Genomic DNA, 23,686 nt, shown 5'->3' on the forward strand with positions numbered 1-23,686 from the left:
TAGTGTGCAAGCACGGCCACCACTGCTGAATTGCAAGGTGATGGTAACCCCTGGATATGAGCAATGTATAATTTGGAAAAATATATAATAGAAAAATGAATCAACCATCAAATACTAATATGTCACAGAGTGCTTGTAGTTCATGATCTGTGCCATAATAGTATGTCATGGTTATAGCAGGCACCTGGCTTTCACTGCCAGGATTGCAGATATTATCCCGGGAGTTTAACACCCTCAAATGCTGCAGTCAGTATCGACTGCTACATCAGAGCGATTAAAGGGGTTGTCCGGGCTTTTTTTTTTTTATTTTTTTTTTTAAATCAAATCGTTTTTATTGATCACTTATAGTGAGCATTTTCAGTAATCTGATCCACATTACACTATAATACAAAACACAGTAATGTAAAATATCATAGTACATCTACAGGCATCAGACCATTGCGACAATGGACAACGTACATAATCCAGAATAACTGCAATGGTATACAAATTACATTTGCAAAACCTGACATGGTCCAAAAAATTTTAAAAGGCACAAACCAAATCAAGTCAAAGCCTTTGCCAACCCTTCTCCCCTCCCCCCCCCCAATGAATAGGGATAAGACAATCTCCATCCTATTTTATAGCACAATATGAGTATGAGACAACCACTCATTCCACAATTTCTCAAACTTCTGAGGACAGCCTCTCTTAACAAACACACTTTTTTCCATGACCAACATATCATTCACCTTTCTCACAAACTCCTCTATTGTTGGCGGACTCCCCTGGATCCACCTCTGCGCCACCAGTTTCCTGGCCACATACAGCAGCCTTCCCACCGCCACCTTGAGCAACTCACTCCCTCCAATTTCTGACACATACCCCAACACACAAACTTTAGGGTCCATTTGCAGACACAGCGCCAAGTTGTGATTAATCATAATCCGCACCTCATCCCAATATCGACCTATCACTGGACACGACCAGAGCATGTGTACCAGATCCGCTCCCTCCTCCATGCACTTCGGACACTTATCATCATACCTAACCCCAATTTTTTTTTTTTTAAATACCGGTGTTTTATATTCTCTGTGGATGATGAAAAGCTGTGACAACTTAGCCTGCTCGCTCAAAGACACTCTGTTGTTAAACTACAATTCCCACCATGCCCTGCTGTAGGCTGATAGTTGTAAGCAGTCTAGGCATGCTTGGAGTTATAGTTTTGCAACAGCTGAAGAGAGCCGCAGGTTGGCCAGCCCTGGTATAGATCATCAATATCAGATCGGCAGGGGTCTGACACCTGGCACCCTATCAGCTGTATTAGGGGGTGGTGCGCGCAGTGTGCACGTGCCGTCTCTTCTTTTTTTCCTGTCCGCTGTTGCTGTGTATGGCGAAGACCATAGATGGCAGCGGTGAACAGGAAGAGAGAAGGGAGACTGCACGTACGAGCCACAGCTGATCGCCGTGGTGCCAGGTGTTGGACCCCCGCCGATCTGTTATTGATGACCTTTCCTGAGAATAAAACCCGGAAGTAGCTCCTTATGATCGGCACCCTGAGAACGCAGTCATGTGGTACATGGCATGGCAACCAGGAGCCTTCTGAAAGGGCCATGTCACAGCCTCTGGCAGGATGCAATAGACTGCTGTTCTGGTTCTGACAAAGCTGCCAGTTCAGTTGATGTACTGCTCCAAATTAAGATACGTGCGCACGGAGAGATCAGACAGACAACTCACTACATGGAGTTAAAAAGGATCTCTGGTTTATTTCTAAGAAAAGACAATACATAGTTTTCACGAGAGGAGGGAGTGAGGGGGGGTGTAAGATAAAGTATATATTTTCTATTGGCTATGAACTCTCTACTTTTCTGTAACCTTGACGGCCAGAGGAAATTCCTCCTCACTCCCCCCCTTGTTCCTGGGTGAAACCGTTACTACTTTCTTTGTAGCTGCTTGCTTGAGCTGAACGGAAACCACAAAGAAACACATGATAAAAACACAAAGTAAGATTCTAGTTTATAGGTGTAGGCTGAATGCCTGGCCGCCATCTTAGCTCAACAAGCAAGTATCCATTTTGTATCAATAGTCCATAACAGTCCCCCCTTGGAGACTTGATTGTAGACTTTCCCTTTGCCTAGCGAATCCCCTGGGCATACCCTTCGTATCCTCTTCACCCGCAGTGGCGACAACCTACCCCTTATAGGTAGGCTCCCGGTTGCTCGGACTTGTGGTAATACCCTGGGATTCATATCACCCTATCTCAGCCAGGCATCATTGTGAGGAGGGGGAGCTGTGTTGAACGATGTTTCCTTCTGTCCTTCCTCATCGTAGAGGAGCATAATAGGTCGTTCATCAGTTTTCTTCATTCTTTTTGAAAAGCGGGTCACACAAATAAGAACGAGCTTAATCACTACATATATCACCAATATTATTAGGGCTACCTGCAATATTACTTGGACAATTCCCATGAGCCAACCCCCAATACCTTTGAACCAGTTATTGGGGTTAAGGGAAGAGAAGGTATCAGACCACCATGTATCTTTATCAGCTTTATGTGCATCCAGCCATTTATCTCTTAAATCCGCCATTTTCTCTATACCCACCTTAACTTGCAAATTACCCTGCGGGTCTATGTAATGGCAACAAGAGGGTCCCACAACCTGGCACATACCTCCATCTTTAGCTGTAACATAATCTAGAACTAATGTGTGTTGGTTGGTGACAATGATTAACTGGTTTTGCACAATGTTTGAGGTATTCATAAGTCTCATCACTTCCCATATTTGGTCATCCAGGTAGTCTGTTGCTACTACCAGATGATCCCACATCTGCGCTATCATGGGATATATGAAGATGGAACTAACAGTTTGTTGGAAATGCTCATCTCTACTACATGTGGCTTGCCATTTGGTCTGGGTGTGTTATCTTTGGCCCTACGATACAAGGTGTGTTTAGGTACTGCATTTATGTCAATTTCAGAGTGTGGTACTATAAAGGTGGCAGGAGTAAGCCTGGCGATGGTGCACAGTCCTGTGACATTCTGGGATAACCATTTGTATGCTTTGTGTCCACAAACTAAGTATATGTCGTCTGGAACTGCCACTGCTGTGCCATTGAATAATCGGGTAATTAGTTTGGCTAATTGTGTCCCTTTCACCAACTCATATCCTTTTGACTGACTTTCGGTGTCGTTAGCTAATATACCTGTCCGGAGATCCTGTACAGTACGGTTGTTACAGGGCAGATCCTTTCCGTTCTCAGCATCTACACCAATACACTGTACATGGCTGTCTGTTTTTGAATCATTGCAACCTGAGTGTATGTGTGGACTAAATGTCATACCTTTGGTTTGTACTTGGAGACAATAACAGTGTGTCCAGCTAGGAAAACATGTGACATTAGCCCAGTGTCCCTCTTGCCAAGGAGTAGAGCTATAATCTACCGAGGGTCCTGATCTGTTTATCATGAGCCATGGGGCATCTGCCCACCCTGCAACAGGTAAGGCTACTTCCCTGTCCTTGTTTGTACTGGATTTAACTTGGTGTATGCTAGTGAGAAAGATGGTAGAATTAGACAGGTCAATCAGTTCAGAAAGTTCCAAGGGAATTGCAACATAAGGCATACTGGTTGAACTCACGGGACTGTGGGTACAGATCCAACAATCTGAGTGTCTCAACCCCTGGACTAGAATTTGATGGTGCCGTGTCAGTGAATTGTCCCATTCATCACCCAGTGATGTGAACACTGCTGATATGCCTACAGTCAGGGCCGGCCTTTGGGGTGTGCGGGCTGTGCGGCCGCACAGGGCGCCATAGCAACAGGGGCGCTGGGCGGCTGACAGCTCGCAATGTAATATGCGGCAGGCGAGGCTGCACTTGTGTTCTCCCTCGGGGCGCCCCCTCCATCTCCCCCTCCCCTGTCTGACCTGATTCGTTCCTCCTCCCCTGTGTCTGACCTGCCTGCTGCCCCGCAGCTGCCAATAAGAAGAGACATGGGAGGAGGAGGGGAGGGGCTGAGGCCACTGCGCCACCAATGAAGATAACTGACCTGTAATACAAATACAGGAGGCGGGTGCCGGAATCAAATAGCCGGCACCCGACCTCTGTGACAGGGAGCTGCGATCAGCTGCGGTACCTGAGGGGTTAACTGCCGCTGATCGCAGCTCCCTGTCACAGAGGTCGGGTGCCGGCTATTTGATTCCGGCACCCGCCTCCTGTATTTGTATAAGAAACGTTGGTGGCACAGTGCGCCCCCCCCTCAACACCCCAGTATAAGAAACGTTGGTGGCACAGTGCGGCCCCCTCCCCCCCAACACCCCAGTATAAGAAACGTTGGTGGCACAGTGGGAAGTGCCAATGAGGGTTAAAAAATAATAAAAAAAATTAACTCACCTCCTCCAGTTGATCGGGTAGCTGCCGCCTGCCGGTCTCCTGTTTCACTTTCTTCAGGACCTGTGGTGACGTCACTGAGCTCATCACATGGCCCATTACCATGGTGATGGATCATGTGATGGATCATGTGATGCATCATGTGATGAGCACAGTGATGTCACCAAAGGTCCTTTGACAGGTTCTGAAGAAAGAACAGGAGACGATCAATTGGAGGAGGTGAGTTAATTATTTTTTTATTTTTTAACCCTCATTGGCACTGCCCACTGCGCCACCAATGTTTATTATATGGGGGGTGCACTGCGCCACCAATGTTTATTATACTGGGGTGTTGGGGGGGCACACTGAACCACCAATGTTTATTATATTGGGGGGCGCACTGCGCTCATGCTTGTTATATTGGGGGGGGCGCACTGCGCTCATGTTTGTTATATTGGGGGGCGCACTGCGCTCATGTTTGCTATATTGGGGGGGCGCACTGCGCCAATGTTTATTATATTGGGGGGGGCGCACTGCGCCACCAATGTTTATTATACTGGGGTGTTGGGGGGGCGCACTGCGCCACCAATGTTTATCATACTGGGGTGTTGGGAGGGGTGCACTGCGCCACCAATGTTTATTATATTGGGGGGGGCGCACTGCGCACAACGACGGGTTAGGGAAATTTCACAGCAGAGTGCGCATGCGCTGGGAGCCTCGCCGGCGGTTAGGGTAGGGAAAAATTATGGGCCAGTGCACAGGTGCGGTGATCGGATGGATGTTCTCAGCTGGACACCGGCCGACACTGCGCATGCGCTGGGAGCCTCACCAGCGGTTAGGGTAGGGAAAAAGCACTGGCCCGTACGTAATTTTTCCCTTCCCTAACCGCTGGTGAGGCTCCCGGTGCATGCGCAGTGTCGGCCGGTGTCCAGCTGAGAACATCCATCCGATCACTGCGCCTGCGCACTGGCCCATAGTTTTTCCCTACCCTAACCGCCGGCGAGGCTCCTGGCGCATGCGCACTCTGCTGTGAAATTTCCCTAACCTGTCGTTGTGCGCCTGCGTGGCGCTGCACACCTCCTCACGTCATGTCCGGTGCGACCGGAAGTGACGAGGGTAGGGAGATCTCACGAAGTAGGGAAGTATAACATTACACCGGCCTTTGGGGTGTGCGGGCTGGTAACTACTTGGTTGGATAGTCAGCCAGCCTATGCCATGATGCCAGCAACAAGCAGTGTTTTTTTTTTTTGGGGGGGGGGGGGGGCGCGCCACAAGGTTAGCTCGCACAGGGCGCCTGAACACCTAAGGCCGGCCCTGCCTACAGTCAAAGTCATGATCAGTATGTGAATCCTCATGGCTTATTGTTCCAGGGTCGTCGGGACAGCCTTTACTCTTTTACAATGTGAGGCGTGGATCCAGGTAAGCCTCCATCGAGTTTCACAGAGGTCGGGGTAGTCAGCAACACCTGGTACGGCCCCTCGTATCGTGGTTCGAGGGTGTTTCTGACGTGTTTCTTTACCACCACCCACTCTCCAGGTTTGAGAGTGTGTATTCCCTCTAGGGAGTCAGGATCTGGAATGGAAGAGAAAACTTGTGCACATATGTTAGACAATTGTTTACTATGGGCAATCACATATTTAGCAACAGATTCATAATGCATTTGCAATTGCTGTGGGAAGTACTGTCCCATCCTAGGCCGTGTCCTAAACAAAATTTGGTGTGGAGGCCTAGGGGTGTGTCTAACTGAAAATAGTGCTATTGGCAGGCATTGTACCCAACTGAGCCCTGTCTCCCCAGTCATTTTCAGCATCTTGGACTTCAGTACCCCGTTCAGTCGTTTGACTTTGTCGCTGCTTTGGGGTCTGTAGGGTGTGTGATAGGCTAAGTGTGACCCTACCATCTTCCAGACTTCTTGGGTTAGACTAGCAGTGAATGCTGGGCCCTGATCACTCTCAATGACCTCAGGTACTCCGAACCTACAGACAAGCTCCTGCATCAGTTTTTTTGCAGTAGTGGTTGCTGTCTGGTTTCGGACGGGGTAGGCTTCTGGCCACCCAGAGAACAAGTCTATCACTACTAGCACATATTGAAACCCTTGGCACATTGGCATCTGGATGTGGTCAATTTGAATCCGTTGGAACGGGTACTGGGCTTTGGGGAGACGTTTGGTTGGTGTAGGCTCAGGTCTTCCCGGGTTGCACTGCGCACAGATGAGGCAAGACTGAGTATGCCTCACCAGGACAGGGGTTATACCTGGGGCCATTGTCTATTAGTTCTTTCATGATGGTCTTAGATTGATGGGTGGGCCCATGAGCTATTGAAGCTATCAGAGGATAGAGAGCTTTGGGCAGAGATACTCTCTTTCCTTGGGTCCACAGTCCAGATTCTTTCTCTTCTTGGGCTGACTCTTTTAGCCAATCCAATTTTTCTTGTGGCGTGGCCTGCTTCTGTATTTGTTTCAGGAGGTCCCATGTGATTTCTTCTTGTTCCAGGTCTTCCTGTGTTATCATAATCTGGTCTGACTGGACTCTTTCCTCTTTCACTGCTGCTTCCTTCGCAGCTTGGTCAGCTAGGGCTTTTCCTCTGGCTTCAGAGGTGTCAGCTCGAGTGTGCCTGTAGATCAATAAAATCTTCAGATTCTCCAGTATACTCCCCCCTTGGAAGAGGAAGGAGTGCAGCAGGATGGAGGATGTGGCACCTCTGAATGTTGACATTATCTGGCAGAAGCAAACTACACGGAAGCCGGAGGTGGCGCTGTGCAGTGAGGTGTTTAGGTTGAGTCTGCTGGAGGATGGCAGAAATGTCATGGGGAGCCAGAATAGTGAGGGGATGACCCAGCACAACGTCAGATGTGACGTTTAGAAGAGAGTTGGCAGCATGGATAGCTCTGACACAGGAAGGGGCTTCTCTGGCTACTGGGTCCAGTCTCTTTGTATGGTAGGACTTTGGGGTCCTTCAGGGTCACAGTGACTGGTGGGACATTGAGGTATCCAATATCCTGGGGTCCTCTGGCCCAGAGAGTATTGGGGATGAGGTGCAAAATGGTTTGCAGCGAATCCCCTTGCTCATATAAATCAGTGCAGAATTTTATTGTCAGACATCCGGCAGCCGTGGGTGTCACATAATTTGAGTGAAAACCACAAAGACCAAGAAGCGAGACAGTTTCTTATCAGACTAACACAGCAGAAACTAACATTTCTGTGAAAAGAAAAAAGGTGGGGGTCAACTGATCCCCCGCAGCTGTCCTGCAATGTGGAATGATCTGCTATTTTAGCTTTTGTCCATTTCTGTAGTTGTTCTATAAAGAATTCTCCAGACTCATGATCCCGGGGGTCAAAGTTAGCATCTTTAAGTTCAGGGATGTGTATTTGATCCATTATCAGTGTGGAGTATTCACCTGTCTTGTTTTCCACTATACTTTGCAGGTCCGACCATGTGCACCCATAGGTTTGATGCACTTGGGACAGTTTCCTGAAAAAGGGCATGGGATGGGTCTCAGGGTCAGGCAGTAAATTCACTATGGTGAATAACTGTTGTGGGGTGAAAGACACATATTTTGGTGGTCCCTGTGGCCGGTTAAGTGCTAGGGCTTCTTTCAGTGTCTCAAGGTTTCCCTGCTCAATTTTCTGTAAGTTCTTTTGTAACTCTGTAATCTGACCCTGCAGTATTTGATCTTGTGAACATCGTGATGGGCGCACGGTCATGGGTACAGTCCACTGTGGTGCCAGGGGTAAAGTTGGCGGATCCCCGTAGTCTGTCGGGGTACCCCGCGAAGGAGTCTGCATATTACCCGGTGCATTTTGTATGTCCATTGTGGATTCTGCAGCACCGTCTGCATCCCCCTGTTCTGCTTCATCAGGTTGCCCCCTACCATTATAGGAGTAAGGGTGGCAGGTGAGTGGGGTAGCATGAATGTACCGTCCGGGTTTATCATCGGGTACAAGGTAGTAGGAAGGGGCAAGGGTGACATAGGAGTGACGGGGGGGTCCGGACCGAATGATATTAAAGGTCCGTTCATGGGCGTTGCCTGGGGACAAAATGGCGCTGTAGCTAACACGGGAAGTGATGGGACGTGCCGGGGAGTAGTTACCAAGGTGTGGTTTTGTGGGTGGGGAACCCCACAGGGAAGGCACGTATCACGGGAGGAGGGATTCTGTTGACCACATGTTTTGCAGGTCCACCCACCTGCTTTCTTCCCGGCGCCATTATAGGGTGGTGGCAATTCATGTATCAATGCAACACCAGGCTTACAGAAATATCTCTGTCTTTTCTCATCAAAATTTAGTTCCCCCCGGTCTGTTCAAATTCTTTACTACAGTCCAACCACACACGGACCATGTCTGTCAATTTATCATCTTCTAACTTCCCTCTCTTCTCGTTTAACAACACTTGCCAGGTAGCACTACATAGGATGCCTCCTTTACAGACACCTTTAACTCTTCTCCAACTTACTTAATCCTTTTATGAAACGTTTGCCTCTCCTGTCCGCCACGTACTGTTCAGGTGAACAGTAGCCCTTCGGGACACTTTCCTCATTTCCCATTATCTCTCGTACCTACTGAAGCCGCCTAAAGACCTCTGCATAGAGTAATCACTGGACGTGAAGACCTTTGAGTCCCGGTCAGCACACTCTGGGCTACCGCGAACCGCTCTCCACCCATCTGTGATCGTCCCCTTTATGGAGATTTGAGTCAGACACCGGGCTGAACTCCGATACAGGAACACAGGAGAACTCCGTGTCTCAGTCAATGATACTTGTCAACAGGGTCTTCACAACTTATAGGCACAACACAGTACATCAAGACTTTAAAAAAACATATGGGGTTCTTACTTTCATGCCCTCGAGGATGTCCCAGACTGCTTCCGCACCCCTCCCTCAGACGAACACCAAGAGGCTACACCAGGGGACACTTTATAGGCAAGATGACTCAATTTTCCTACCTCATATCACGGGTTGCGATCCCGGTGTCCGTTAGTGCGCCTCTCCTCGTCTGGTCTCTGGGGGTACGGGAACAGAGGGTCCAATCCTCGAGCCCCACGTTGGGTGCCAAAATTGTTCTGGTTCTGACAAAGCTGCCAGTTCAGTTGATGTACTGCTCCAAATTAAGATACGTGCGCACGGAGAGATCAGACAGACAACTCACTACATGGAGTTAAAAAGGATCTCTGGTTTATTTCTAAGAAAACAGACAATACATAGTTTTCACGAGAGGAGGGAGTGAGGGGGGGTGTAAGATAAAGTATATATTTTCTATTGGCTATGAACTCTCTACTTTTCTGTAACCTTGATGGCCAGAGGAAATTCCTCCTCACTCCCCCCCTTGTTCCTGGGTGAAACCGTTACTACTTTCTTTGTAGCTGCTTGCTTGAGCTGAACGGAAACCACAAAGAAACACATGATAAAAACACAAAGTAAGATTCTAGTTTATAGGTGTAGGCTGAATGCCTGGCCGCCATCTTAGCTCAACAAGCAAGTATCCATTTTGTATCAATAGTCCATAACACTGCCTGGCAGAATGACTATACACCTGTGTTTTCCCCTGTCATATTGTGGTTGGCGTCTGGCTTAGCTGCAAGTGACATTTATTCTTTTTTCACCTGGCTGCTGTCTTTCCCTCTTTCACTGGGATCCCATATTGGGTGGTGCAACTTTATCATACACCCTGGGCTCAGTGTAATGGACTAACAGACAGTTGATATGTACATATACATATAACCCCCCCCCCCCCCAGTGGCAGTAACTGGTGGGTAGTGACCTATAAGCATCATATTTGTCTACCCCCTGTGCTCAAGACATATATATATATATATATATATATATATATATATATATATATATATATATATATATATATATATTATAATTTTTTTTTTTTTTTTAAGTCGCTTTTCCTTTTTACAGGGTTTGACCCTCCCTCCCCTTATTTTAGTAAATATTTAATAAAGTTGTAGTTTTAGCGTCTCTATTTCAGTCCGGGGATGCATTAAAGTATCTAATTTACATTATTTAACCTGTTCAGTAAGTGCTGTAAAAAAAAATAAAAAAAGACAAAATTCGTTTTTTTTTTCTTAAACAAAAAAGTTTTTTTTGTTTTGTTTTTGTTTTTATTAAAGCATAACATAAACCTTACACATTTGGTGTCTCCATAATCTTTCTGTCATCACTACTGTTCAGTGAAGAACATAAAACCTAAACTCTAAAAACACTGGTGGAATTGCCCCCAAAAATATTTTCAAATATATGTAATTCACCTGATTTATACCCCAGCGCAGAGTGGTGCCGTTAAAGATACAACTTGATCCATATAAGACATGGTTCTGATTCTCCATAATATTTCACCACTGCCTTTCTGCTGCTTGTTTTCAGTTTGCAGCAGAGAAAGCAACTGCTGGGCAGAAGATCTACTCACTGATCAGCTGTTTGAGAAGGCACTGGTGCTCGTAGTAGCGCTGTGGCCTTCTCTCGGCTTTCGCTAGGGCATGTGACATCACGTTCATTGGTCACAATGGGGCAGAGCTGCAATACCAAGCAGAGCCAATGTACAGCGCTGTGCTTGGTTTCCAGAGAGAAGGCCATGGCGCTACTGCCACTTCTGGTGCTTTCTCAGACCCTCATCAGATTCAACAGACTATTAGTAGAGATACAAGGACATTTGGACACTATAGATGTGGCCCTTCTCCTGACCATGGTAATAACTGGAGTAGAGAGACTCCACATTGCTCCTTTGACCTTTGCAGAAGGAATGTGTATCTGGCCATAAGATTCTCTGGCAGTATCCACTGATGTCCCTTTCTTGGCCTACAAACTAGTGGACAAAAATGAATCTCTGAATGGTTGTGTGACAGGAATATGTAAGTGTTTTATTTTATCTCTCTATTTATTTTTTATAATAAAAGTATATAGTGGAAGAACCGGCACTCTACATCTATCAATAATGCTAAAGAGGCAGTATGTGGGATAGTAAAATCTGTATTTATTTTGTAAGGATATGTTTTAGGAGTGGGGAATAAAGAGGTGGAGGTTCTAAAAATATGTGGAGGTTCTAAAAATATGGAAGTCCAAAGGATGAGGTTCTCATAAATAAAAATAACAGTAAAAATAAAAATAATGTTTTGTCATATACAACGTTGCAGATGCACAATGCCAGAGATATGTTCAAAAATATGTGTACCAAAAATTATAATCACAAGAGTAGCAAAAATCACAAGAGTAGCAAAAATAGCAAATATATGCAGAGTCGAAGTGTGGCACTGCAGTAATTGTCTAGTAGCGGTTTTCACCTTCCGTGGATACAATGAGTGGTTGTGTCCATTTGTATGTAATCCATAAAAATTGATACAAATTGTCTATCTTTACCTCCGGTCTTGGTCACATAGGAGGTATATAATAGATGGAGCGGTGAAAAAAAGGGGCTAAAAATATGTATAGAATACGTATAGAATACAAAAATGTAAAAATATAAAAATGTATATAAATGGTATGTCAGTCGGGTGCTGTACTTAGTGTGGCGTCCCACACATTAAGGAAAACTGCACCCTGACTTTTCCTTAATGTGTGGGACGCCACACTAAGTACAGCACCCGACTGACATACCATTTATATACATTTTTATATTTTTACATTTTTGTATTCTATACGTATTCTATACATATTTTTAGCCCCTTTTTTTCACCGCTCCATCTATTATATACCTCCTATGTGACCAAGACCGGAGGTAAAGATAGACAATTTGTATCAATTTTTATGGATTACATACAAATGGACACAACCACTCATTGTATCCACGGAAGGTGAAAACCGCTACTAGACAATTACTGCAGTGCCACACTTCGACTCTGCATATATTTGCTATTTTTGCTACTCTTGTGATTTTTGCTACTCTTGTGATTATAATTTTTGGTACACATATTTTTGAACATATCTCTGGCATTGTGCATCTGCAACGTTGTATATGACAAAACATTATTTTTATTTTTACTGTTATTTTTATTTATGAGAACCTCATCCTTTGGACTTCCATATTTTTAGAACCTCCACATATTTTTAGAACCTCCACCTCTTTATTCCCCACTCCTAAAACATATCCTTACAAAATAAATACAGATTTTACTATCCCACATACTGCCTCTTTAGCATTATTGATAGATGTAGAGTGCCGGTTCTTCCACTATATACTTTTATTGTTACAAACCGCTTCCTGATCGGGTGAATCAGTATAGAACCAGAGCACCTATACATTGTACTGATAAGGTGAGCCACCAATAACATACCTCTATTTATTTTTTGCCTTTTTTACTCTTCACTCTAGGTGTTTAAAGGCAGGATTGACTATTGATCCAGTTATTGTCGAAGCCTTCCTTGCCAGTTTATCCAATCGTCTTTATATATCACAGGAGAATGAAAAGTAGGTTTTGCTGGTTACTGAATAAAACAATGTAAATTACTAATCTATTAAGGGGTATTGTATACAAAATAGTGGGTGTTCGGTAGCCTAAAAGGATAAAGAAGGGGTTCAAGCTCATGTTTGAAAGACCTTTTATATTATTCAATTACAGAAAATACACAGTCGAGTCCCATTATTATGACCACTTGATACTTTCGACGTTGGCAACGTGTAGCTCATAAAGGATGCCACTGGTCATGGGCTGGCTTGGTGGGTATATAAAGTGTGCGATAGGCTGTCTGCACACATATCGCCCATTGCTGTCATGGGTAAAAGGGGTGATTTATCAGAGTTGAAAAAAAGGGATCATTATTGGTGTTGGAACACCACGTGCTATTGGAGTGAGTGGTCTGGGTCATTCTCTGGGCTCGCTCATCCATGTGGAAGGCACTCTCAACCCATTTGGGTATGAATCCATCCTTGCAGATCACGTACACCCATACATGCTGATTGTCTTCCCTGGGGCGGATAGGAACTTTCAGCAAGACAATGGGACATCAGCATGGCTCCAGCTACCTGTGACAACCTACTAGGACCTTATTGAGTTACTCCCAGCCTGTCTAGCTGCTGTCCGTGCTGTTACTCTAGATATTAGCTGGTCATAATAATGTGAATTGATGGTGTGGTGACAGTTTGTAAGGCTGAAGAGACACATACATCCAGTTTCAGCCTGTTGCTGAAATTGATACAGAGGAAGGCAAAAGAAACCCTCATGAGGTACAAGCCAATTTTCCACATTTTAGGTGAAAAAAAATCCTTCTCGACTCCAAAACTAACAATTAGATTAACTCCCTGGATTAACGACCCTTCAACAGTAAACAACTATAACCTGTAATATTTTATATAGATAATTGCATCCAGTACCCTCGTCCTAGTACTGGGGATAAATAGATCTCAGTACTGACTCCTGATATATTTATACATAGTTACTAGATCTCCACTCGGTCATAACCCTTAGCTTGATAATCTTTCTGGGTACTGTAGTTCACCCATTCCATTTATTCGTTTTCTTGCCACCTTTGAATCCTCTCTAGCTCTGCTATGTCTACTGTGTTCACAGGAGCAAGAATTGCACACAGTATTCAAAGATTTGTAAACAGCTGGATCCTCTATATACTTCTATAATGAAGTGTCCATTCTCCTTCTGTTCTCAGGGATGCACATTTGATTCCTGACCATACAATCCGTGCTTTGGGTCACATTGCTGTTGCCTTGAGGGATACACCAAAGGTTATGGAGCCTATTCTTCAGATCCTCCAACAGAAGTTTTGTCAGCCACCATCACAGCTCGATGTGCTCATCATAGACCAGCTGGGGTGTATGGTGATAACTGGCAATGTAAGTAAATGAGTGGACCTAAACTGTACAAATGACCGGCCACCAAGGACAAGGCTTGGGCTGATTTCTGCCTGCTAACAAGCATTGATCGAAGGCGCAGCATGTATCATATATGGGCAGTCATTGAATATTGTACTTGCAGCAATCATTCTGAGTATGGGGATGAAGAATTGTTAATGTGATTATTTGTCCATATCCTGGTTTCATCTGTTGGCAGCATTTCCTCTTTTTTTTTACACGGGGCGATGTGCTGCCAACGAAAGGGGATTTTTAGTGCTACACAAAGGATGCAGTCATTCGACAAACAAGCTTATTTACTAGTGCCCTTTTAGGCTGCATATTTACTTTTTATTTTTTTTTAGGATGGTAAATGAACATAAAACATTTTTTGCCATTTTGTAATGATCATCATAAGGGTTAAATAATGTGCTCACTTCACTGTGAGATTGCTGATGCAGTAATTTTTTATTTATTTTTTTACAACTATAAAGGACTTTAAGTGAAAGACATTTTATTTTCTTTAATTTTCTATTTAAATTTTTTTCTCAATGCTTTTTTTTTTTTTTCATTGCTGGACTTGCACATGCGATCCTTTAACTGCTAGTAGAATGTTACATCTGTATTGGAGTGTATTATGTCTGTTACTGTAAATCTGACAGGCTTCGGTCCTTCCAAGGGCATGTGACATGTCACTAAGCATCCTGCATTGCAACACACTGCACCATTGTCAGTTTTCTGGACGCAGTGCAGAATGCAGTGTGTTGAGTTTGATCACATACTCCATCTAAGGCCTTATTATAGATAGCAGAGGGCAGTGGCACGACACATCACTGTGAATGAGCAAATACTGCACAGAACATCCTACCTCTTCATGCATGGATGGAGAAATGTGATTATAGCATAAACATCTTTAAGGGATGTATATAAGCGTTTGTGTCTGTGTAAATCAAATCTTTTTATGTTGTCTTGTCTTTTCTGCGCAGCAATATATTTACCAGGAGGTTTGGAACCTATTCCAGCAGATAAGTGTGAAGGCCAGTTCAGTGGTGTACTCTGCTACCAAGGACTACAAAGATCATGGGTATAGGTACGTTGTGCTTATTTCTCATCCGTATCATTGGGGGACACAGGCTTAACCTTGGATATAGCTGTTGCTCCTCCCTCCAGCTATACCCTTTCTACAGGGACTAAGCTAAAACCGTTTTAGCTTAGTGTCTGTAGGAGGCAGACCTCTGCTGATTATTTATTTTTTACTTATTTTGATTTTCCTTTTTTTTTTTTCTTTTCTTCTAACGGGATTACAGGCAGCACTTCTATATAAGCTCATTCTGCTGAGGATTAATATCTCAGGTATATACTCTTTTGCTGGACAAGTTTTTAGCTGGGTTTCCGCTGACGCGGATGATTAAATGGGAAGAAGATTTAGGCACCATTTCCAGAGATCAGTGGGAGGATATATTAGAGGCGGTTCCTAAAGTGTCCCTAAGTGAGCACTCTTTATCATCCACAGAGTATACAAAACGCTGGTATTTTTGCGGAAGGTTGGTGTTAGGTCTGACGACAAGTGTCCGAAATGTTTGGAGGAGGGAGCGGACCTGTTGCATATGCTATGGTCTTGTCCAGTGATGGGGAGATATTGGGATGAGGTGCTGAACCTGATTAACAACATTTTGGCGATTGGGTTGCACAAGGACCCCAAGTTATGCGTTTCGGGCTATGTATCAGAAATTGGTGGGAATGAGTTTGTTAAGGTGGCGGTGGGGAGACTGCTACATGTGGCCAGGAAGTTGGTGGCTCAGCGTTGGATCCAGGGGAGTCCGCCGACAGGGGGCGAATTTGTGCGGAAAGTGCATGACATGTTGACTATGGAGAGAAGTGTGTTTGTGAAGAGAGGCTGTCCTCAGAAATTTGAGAAATTGTGGAATGAATGGTTGTCGCATACTCGTATAGTGATATAAGATAGGTTTGAGGTGTTTGCGCGTCCGTTTATAGCAGGGGGATGGGTCTGGGAGGGGTGGGGGGAGGGTTTTAGTCCTATGTTTTCTGTCTGTACCATGTATTGTTTGCTCTTGGTCGTGTACACTGGTATTTTGATGGATCGCTCTGTCATTGGATGATGCTGACTTCTGACAGTTCTGATAGTTTTTCTGTATCGAGTCTGATTTACTGAAGAGTCGATGTACTTTCAGATATGTTTATTATAATAAAAAAATGATTTGATTCAAAAAAGATGATGCATGTTCTGAGGATAAGTTGTCAGACGCTGACTTTGTCTCACCGGAGGACCAGCCTTCCAAACTTTCCGCTATGTTAGACAATCTCATTGCAGCGGTCAAAATTGGAATCTTTTGCCAAATCTGCCTTTGAAGCAGCTGGCACTGCCCTGCACCTGGTTTTTGCCTCTACATGGATCAGCAAGGCTATGACCGAGTGGGCAAACAAGCTACGTCAGGGCCTCGCCTCGGGGGACTCCTTGGAGGAACTTTCGGATATTGCTGTGCAACTTTCCCACGCCAGCTCTTACATCTGTGAGGCCTCTCTGGATGCGGCCAGACTTTGGGCCCACTCTTTAGCCCTTTTGGTGGCTATTCGCCGTACCCTGTGGCTATCTTACTGGACGGCGGATAATGCTTCTTAACGGGCCTTGACGTCCTTCCCCCTTGCAGGTAACAGACTTTTTCGGCAAGCGTCTGGATGAGATTATCTCTGATGCTACAGGGGGTAAAAGCACCCATTTGCCGCAGAGTAGGACATGCTTCAACAGCTCTAAAAAGTGCAGACCTCTTTTTCGGCCCTTTCGGAGTTCCTCCAGCCCGAAGCAACCAGCCGACAAATCTGCCCCAGAGCAGAAGCGCAAGCCATCTTTCAAGCCTCACCCTCACTGGCGTCCTCGCCAGCAGGGCTCCAAGTCCTATGCTGCCATATAATCCTCTGCATGACGTGTGGTCTCTGGCACCCCCCAGTTGAGTGGGAGTTCGTCTTCATCTGTTCCAGCATGTTTGGCTAGCTCACATCTCTGACACCTGGGTACGAGAAGTCATCTCTGAGGGTTACAAACTGGAAGCCCGGTCCCCACCTCCGTCCCGTTTTTTTTTTTCGCTCGTCCCCCCTGACCTCTCCCTCCGCCGACCACTCCTTTTCAGGCTATTCTTACCCTTCTGTGGCAGGTAGTGATTGTTCCGGTTCTGACAGTTTTTGCGGATTCTACCCCAATCTCTTTGTGGTCCCCAAAAAGGAGGGTACGGTTCGTCCCGTCCTAGTCCTCAAAACCCTCAACCGCTTTCTTCGGCTCCGCCGTTTCCGCATAGGGTCCCTGCGATCGGTCATTGCATCCATGGACCCGGGGGAGTACCTGTCCTTAATGGACATCAAGGACGCTTATCTCAATGTTCCCATCTGCGTCAGTCACCAGAAATATCTTCGGTTCGCAGTGGGACCTTTTCATTACCAGTTTGTGGCCCTCCCGTTCGGTCTTGCCACAGCTCCCAGGGTCTTTAACTAGCTTCTGCCCTCAGTCATGGCTCTGCTTCATGCCAGGGGGATAGTGGCGATTCCATACTTGGACGATATCCTGATCAGGCTACGCATCGTCCGGGACACCCTGGAACACTCCGGGTGGGTTCTGAACCTGTCAAAGTCATGTCTTCACCCATCTCGACAGCTGACATTTCTGGGCATGCTGTTCGACACCGATCGGGCCAAGATATTCTTGCCCCCGGACAAACTCTCCACTCTGTCGTCTCAATTTCTTCCCATTCGCTAATCCATGACGGCTCTGGGCTACATGGTCTCTTCCTTCAAAGCAGTGCCCTTCACGCAGTTCCATACCAGGGCTCTTTAGCGGCACATTCTGACTATTTGGGACCGTTCCCCATCCTCCCTGGATCGACTCATCCATCTCCCTGTCCCGACGCGCAGAGACCTTCGGTGGTGGTTGATATCTTCGATGCTGACATTGGGCTGCTCCTTCCTTCCCCTTCTCTGGATAGTGTTGACGACGGACGCCAGTCTCCAGGGCACGTGGTCCCTCGAAGAACGCTCCCTTCTGATCAATATTCTAGAATTGTAGGCGATTTCGCCTCTCTGGTTCATTGGACAGACCGTCTACTGGGGTGTCCAGTTCGGGTTCAATCGGACAACTCCACAGCAGTCGCATATCTAAATCACCAGGACAGCACCCGGAGCCCTGAAGCCATGTCGGAAGCAGCGCTCATCCTCTCCTGGGCGGAGAGACATGTTCCAGCTCTGTTCGCGGTTCATATCTCTGGTGTTGACAACTGGATCGCCGACTTTCTCAGCCGAGAGAGACTCTATCCCTGTGAATGGGCTCTGCACAGGTCTTTCTCACGATCTGCAAGCGATGGGGTTGGCCGGATGTGGATCTCATGAAGCCTCCCACTTCAACCGCAAGGTAGAAAACTTTGTTGCGAGGTCCAGGGATCCTCTGGCTCGGGCGTCGTTCAGTTTACGTTTTCCTTACGGGTTCCCTCCTCTTCCGCTCATTCAGCGTCTTCTCCGGAAAATCACGTCTCAAGGTCTGCCCGTCATTCTCGTAGCCCCGCACTGGCCATGCAGAGTATGGCATGCATCCCTAGTCTCCATCCTCACCGACGAACCCTGGCGTCTTCCCCTTCGGGATGACCTCTTGTTGCAGGGACTGATCTTACACCTGAATTTAGGGTCGCTACATTTAACGGCATGGCTGTTGAAGCCACCGTACTAAGGGCTCAGGGTTTTTTGGATGCTGTTGTCCAGACCATGATTAGGAAGCCATCGTCCTCCCGGGTCTATCACCGGAACTGGAAGTCCTACTTTAGTTGGTGCGATCGCCACCAGTTGTCTCCCATTCTGTTCTTGTTGCCGCAACTCTTGTCTTTCCTGCAGTCGGTCGTGGACTTGGTGTTGGTTCTCAATTCCCTCAAACTGCAAGTTTCAGCCCTTTCTATTCTTTTTCAGCGGAATTTGGCTTCACTTTCTGTGGTTCAGACCATTTTGCAGGGGGTGGCGCACGCTGCACCCCGTTACCGGCCTTCGTTAAATCCTTGGGACCTTAATCTGGTGCTCAGCGCTCTCCAGTCCTCTCCGTTTGAGCCTTTGCAGCAGGTGTCCGTTTGCTTTCTGTCCTACAAGGTGGCCTTTTTCGTGGCAGTCACTTCCATCCGTAGGGTGTCGGAACTAGCGGCTCTTTCCTGTCGGTCGCCCTTCCTTATCTTCCATTAGGACAAGGTAGTCCTTCGTCAGGTCCAGTCCTTCCTTTCAAAGGTTGTGTCGGCATTCCATCTCAATGAAGAGATCATTCTCCCTTCCTTTTGTCCTGCCCCATCTCATCCTCGTGAGCAGTAGCTCCACACTCTGGATTTGGTTTGGGCCATTCGCATCTATCTATCTTTAGACATCCTCTTTCTGATGGACTGATTCGTTATTAGTCATTCCATGGGGACTGAGACGAGGCCTAGCTACGTCCAAAGTTTCCATTTCCTGATTAGTTTGGCCATTGTGGAAGCGTACCACATCAGTGACCTGGCTCCACCCTTCCAGGTTACTGCTCCTTCTGCTCGGGCAGTGGAGGCCTCTTGGGCAGTACATCATGGGGCTTCGGCCCTTCAGGTGTGCAGGGCAGCTACCTGGTCGTCTTTGCACACCTTTTACAAATTTTACAGAGTGCACACCATTGCATCTTCTGATGTTTCTCTGGGGCATAGAGTTTTTCTGACGGCAGTTCTCTGATTGGCCGGATGGCTTCTTCAGTTATGACCCACCCCTGGGACTGCTCTGTAACGTCCCAAGGTCAAGCCTGGTGTCCCCCAATGATACAGATGAGAACCATATTTTTGTACTTACTGTAAGATCTGTTTCTCTTCCGTTCATTGGGGGACACAGCTCCCACCCATTCTCTCTAGTTACGGGCCTTGTTGTGGCCTAGGTGATTCTTGGTTTGTATATTGTTTTGTTTTGGTTTTCCTGTTTTTGCTTTTGCTTCTCCTACTGCTTTTGCACAAACTGTTTTAGCTTAGTCCCTGTAGGAAGGGTATAGCTGGAGGAAGGAGCTCACACTTTTGTGCTTAGTGTCGCCTCCTAATGGCAACAGCTATACCCAAGGTCAAGCCTGTGTTCCCCAATGAACAGAAGATAAACAGATTTTACAGTAAGTACAAAAATCTAGTTTTTTTGGGTCGGAATGCAGCTCAGATGATATTAGATGTTAGAATATATCCGCTTATAACAGTTTTAGTGTATTTTCATTTACAATGATTGCACATTCACCCAATTTTCTTTTGTCAGACATTGCTCATTAGCGGTCATTAACGCCCTGGCAAACATAGCAGCCAACATCCAAGGAGAACAGCTGGTAGATGAGCTGCTGATGAACCTACTGGAGCTGTTTGTGCAACTGGGACTAGAGGGCAAGCGGGCCAGTGAGAGAGCCAGTGAAAAAGGTCCAGCGCTCAAGGTGAGACATTTTAGGATGGAACAATCAGAATAAAAGATTGAGTGGCAGAATTTGAGGGGTTTAGCTGTGCATGTGGAAAACCACCATTGTAGTGTCAATCCAGATTTTTGACCTTTAAAGAAGGCACCTTAGAGTCTTGAAAGCTTGCCTTATAACATCAATTATTTTACTTAGCTATTAAAAGGTATCAAATTACATTTTTTTTTTTTTTATATGGTTTCTTTTTTTTTTTAGAGCATCAAGACTTTTTTTTTTTTTTTTATATTACATTCAAACATTTGTTAGCCTGTACAAGTTTAACAACCTGCTGCTTCACTCCAACGTTCAATAGCTGACCTTGACTGCAGACTTGTTTTTGCCTTCCGGTCCACGCTGCTCTGGAACAGTTTACAAGTGCCGTATTTCATTCTTATGCTCATGACAGACCTTTATTCCAGATGTCTTGATCTAAACACCCTGTTGTTTCTTTCACATTCACCTCCCCATACCTTCCAGTAATCAGACATCAACCCCTCCTGTCCATTAGATGGCTGCAGATGTAATCATGTCTCCATGGAAATGCAGTACGCTCATCTCCTGGGTCAAAATGAACTGGAACTTATAAAAATATTTGATTAAATAAAGCTCTGATAAAGGAGATGCCTTTTTAAATTGAAGCCCATGTTGGCAATCTCTTACCCCCCAGCGATCAGATGTTACTGCCCAGAGAATCCACACCTGACTGCTGCATGAGAAATGTAGTGTAACGTGGTGGTCATTATCTGGCTGCTAAAGAGGTGCCCTTCATGTGTGCTTCCTTTCTACCTCCATGTACCCTGATAGGGTAATAAGGTGTTGCCTTCATGAGACAACTCGTACTGTACTTCTAGGCATAAAAATAAACTGTCCACTCTGAGTTTATTTCACTGGGCTTAAAAAAAAATATTTGATCCTAACAAGAATTGTCCCCAGTTAGGGTGGTTCTTACATCTGAAATGCACGCTTCTGAACTTTTCTAATTGAGACTAGAGATGAGCGAACTTCTGTTTTAAGTTCGGCGTCTAAAGTTCGGGTTTGGATTAGCGGAGAATCCCGATCTGGAACCGGATATGGATTCCGACTTCCGTTGTGGTCCGTGGTAGCGGAATCAATAATCGGCCATTATTGATTCCGCTACCACGGACCATAACGGAAGTCTGAATCCATATCCGGTTCCAGATCGGGATTCTCCGCTAATCCAAACCCGAACTTTAGACGCCGAACTTAAAACAGAGGTTCGCTCATCTCTAATTGAGACTCCTAAATGATACTGCGGCTTCCAAAAGGCGGTTAGGCATCTCTTCTTTATATCCTGTTGTAGTACTATTAGCTGAACCTTTGTGGTTTACTAGGTATGTGTGCTCTTTTCCTACTTAATGCTATGTTTTTGTTTCAATAGAGTTTTGTGTACTAAAATGTCCAAAGATCTTCCGAATGAAAGTTATACTGGGAAACCGCAGTCCTGCCCCAGTACAATTAGCGGAACATTTTTATATAAAGTCAAATCTTTTTTGAATGCAGTCAGTATGGGACATGTCACCTAGCTCCTTTACTTGTCATAGTAATTATTACTTTGTCATGATTAGTTATCCACCGGCCAACAATTCTGATTATGAAGCTTGCAGCTTTTCATGTGGCATCTGAGTCAAGGTCTACACCCACACTAGAATGGGGCAAAGTCCCGTCACAGAACTGGGAAGGTTACTTTGATCAATGCCCTGTTTATCTTTGTGCTTACATGAGAATTTGCCGTCACTCATTGACCTAATATTCTGTGCATACAAGCATGCTTCATGAAAGCCAGTGCTGAAAACCAGGAACTCTGTAGCCATTTCAGTGAACTTGTATTGCAGTTTTTGCATTTAACATGCATTGTTATGTATCCAAAAAAATGATAGTTGCGGCATATATAGGTGTAAAGGTCCTCGTTACATATTAGTGTATTGCCGGCCAAACATGCTAATGTGTACGGGGAGCAAATGATGTGGGGGAGAGAAGGATCAGGCAAAATTAATATTTTTGCCCCATCCTTTTGTTCTCCAGGGAGATAATCCACCACCAGAAGTGTTCTATGGGGAAAATGGAGAAAGCCACTGCCAGCCACATCTGTAAGGGCTTGTCCACACGTAAAAGATTTACTGATTCCAGATTTGGAATATGCACAATTAGAAGCTGAACAACACATTTAAGGAGAACCCTTCACTTTGTCACGTCTGTTTCAGTAACTGCTTGCATTCCCCATGTAATAACAATTCTGGAGCATATATTCTCATAACTCTGTGTTGTCTTCCTCTGTTATTCCTCCTGAATATTTATGAATAAATTGGCAACTAGGTGTTATCATTACCCTTATCGAGGGTGTGTGTCCCTACACAGTTTGAAACCATTGCCATTGATTGGAGCGTGCCAGCCTGCAGGGACACACCTAACACCCGTCTATCAATGTATTCATTTATTTTGAGGAGGAAGAACAGAGCACCAGAATAACAGTTATAAGAATGGATGCTCCAAAATCGTAATTTTATGGGGAATGCAAGTAATTTTTTTAATCAAATATACTTTTTATTAAAATCAAGTTTTTCTGAAAGAACCGCATTTGAAGAGGGTACAATTCTTCTGAAAATACAGCATCTAGAAAGAGTACAATTCTTCATGATGTCAATCATGTACTCCATGTAGAAGTGCTATTGTCGCAATATTTTAACAGCATTATAGAACAGTAAATGCAAATACAGAAAAAACGGAAAATTAGAGCGGCATAATACATTTCTAGTACAAATGGCTGACAAGAGACAGAATGTTATGATACGATAGGCCTTTCGAAAGGGTAATTCTGCAAATGAGTGCCTATATCGCATTGTGCTATGTCAGCTGCCCCGTCGGGGACAATTGCCCCCTCAGACAGTCCCTCATTGGAGCCACAGATGCCATAACAGGAACTGCAAACCAATCCTGCAATATTGACATAAATTTACCTAGGCATCTCCTCTTCATGTACACCCCTCTTTCAAATCGTAAAACTGTATTTAATCTATTTATATACTCCCTGCCTAGTGGGAGGCTTCTCCTGTATCCAGTGTTGGGCAATT

The 23,686-nt window shown here is 45.3% G+C and overlaps 1 protein-coding gene across 2 annotated transcripts in view; it reads left to right on the forward strand.

Annotated features, from left to right (window-relative positions):
• Positions 1 to 23,686, forward strand: part of PI4KA (phosphatidylinositol 4-kinase alpha) — a 162,055-nt gene that overhangs the window by 44,143 nt on the left and 94,226 nt on the right. For both annotated transcript variants that reach the window (XM_044275544.1, XM_044275545.1), the window contains exons 15-18: positions 12,656 to 12,751; positions 13,945 to 14,128; positions 15,112 to 15,215; positions 20,411 to 20,579. In XM_044275544.1, coding sequence (XP_044131479.1) covers positions 12,656 to 12,751; positions 13,945 to 14,128; positions 15,112 to 15,215; positions 20,411 to 20,579 — 553 coding nt within the window. The remainder of the gene's footprint in view (positions 1 to 12,655; positions 12,752 to 13,944; positions 14,129 to 15,111; positions 15,216 to 20,410; positions 20,580 to 23,686) is intronic.

The sequence above is a fragment of the Bufo gargarizans genome, chromosome 1 (assembly GCF_014858855.1).
Source record: "Bufo gargarizans isolate SCDJY-AF-19 chromosome 1, ASM1485885v1, whole genome shotgun sequence".
NCBI classification, from domain to species: Eukaryota; Metazoa; Chordata; class Amphibia; order Anura; family Bufonidae; genus Bufo; species Bufo gargarizans.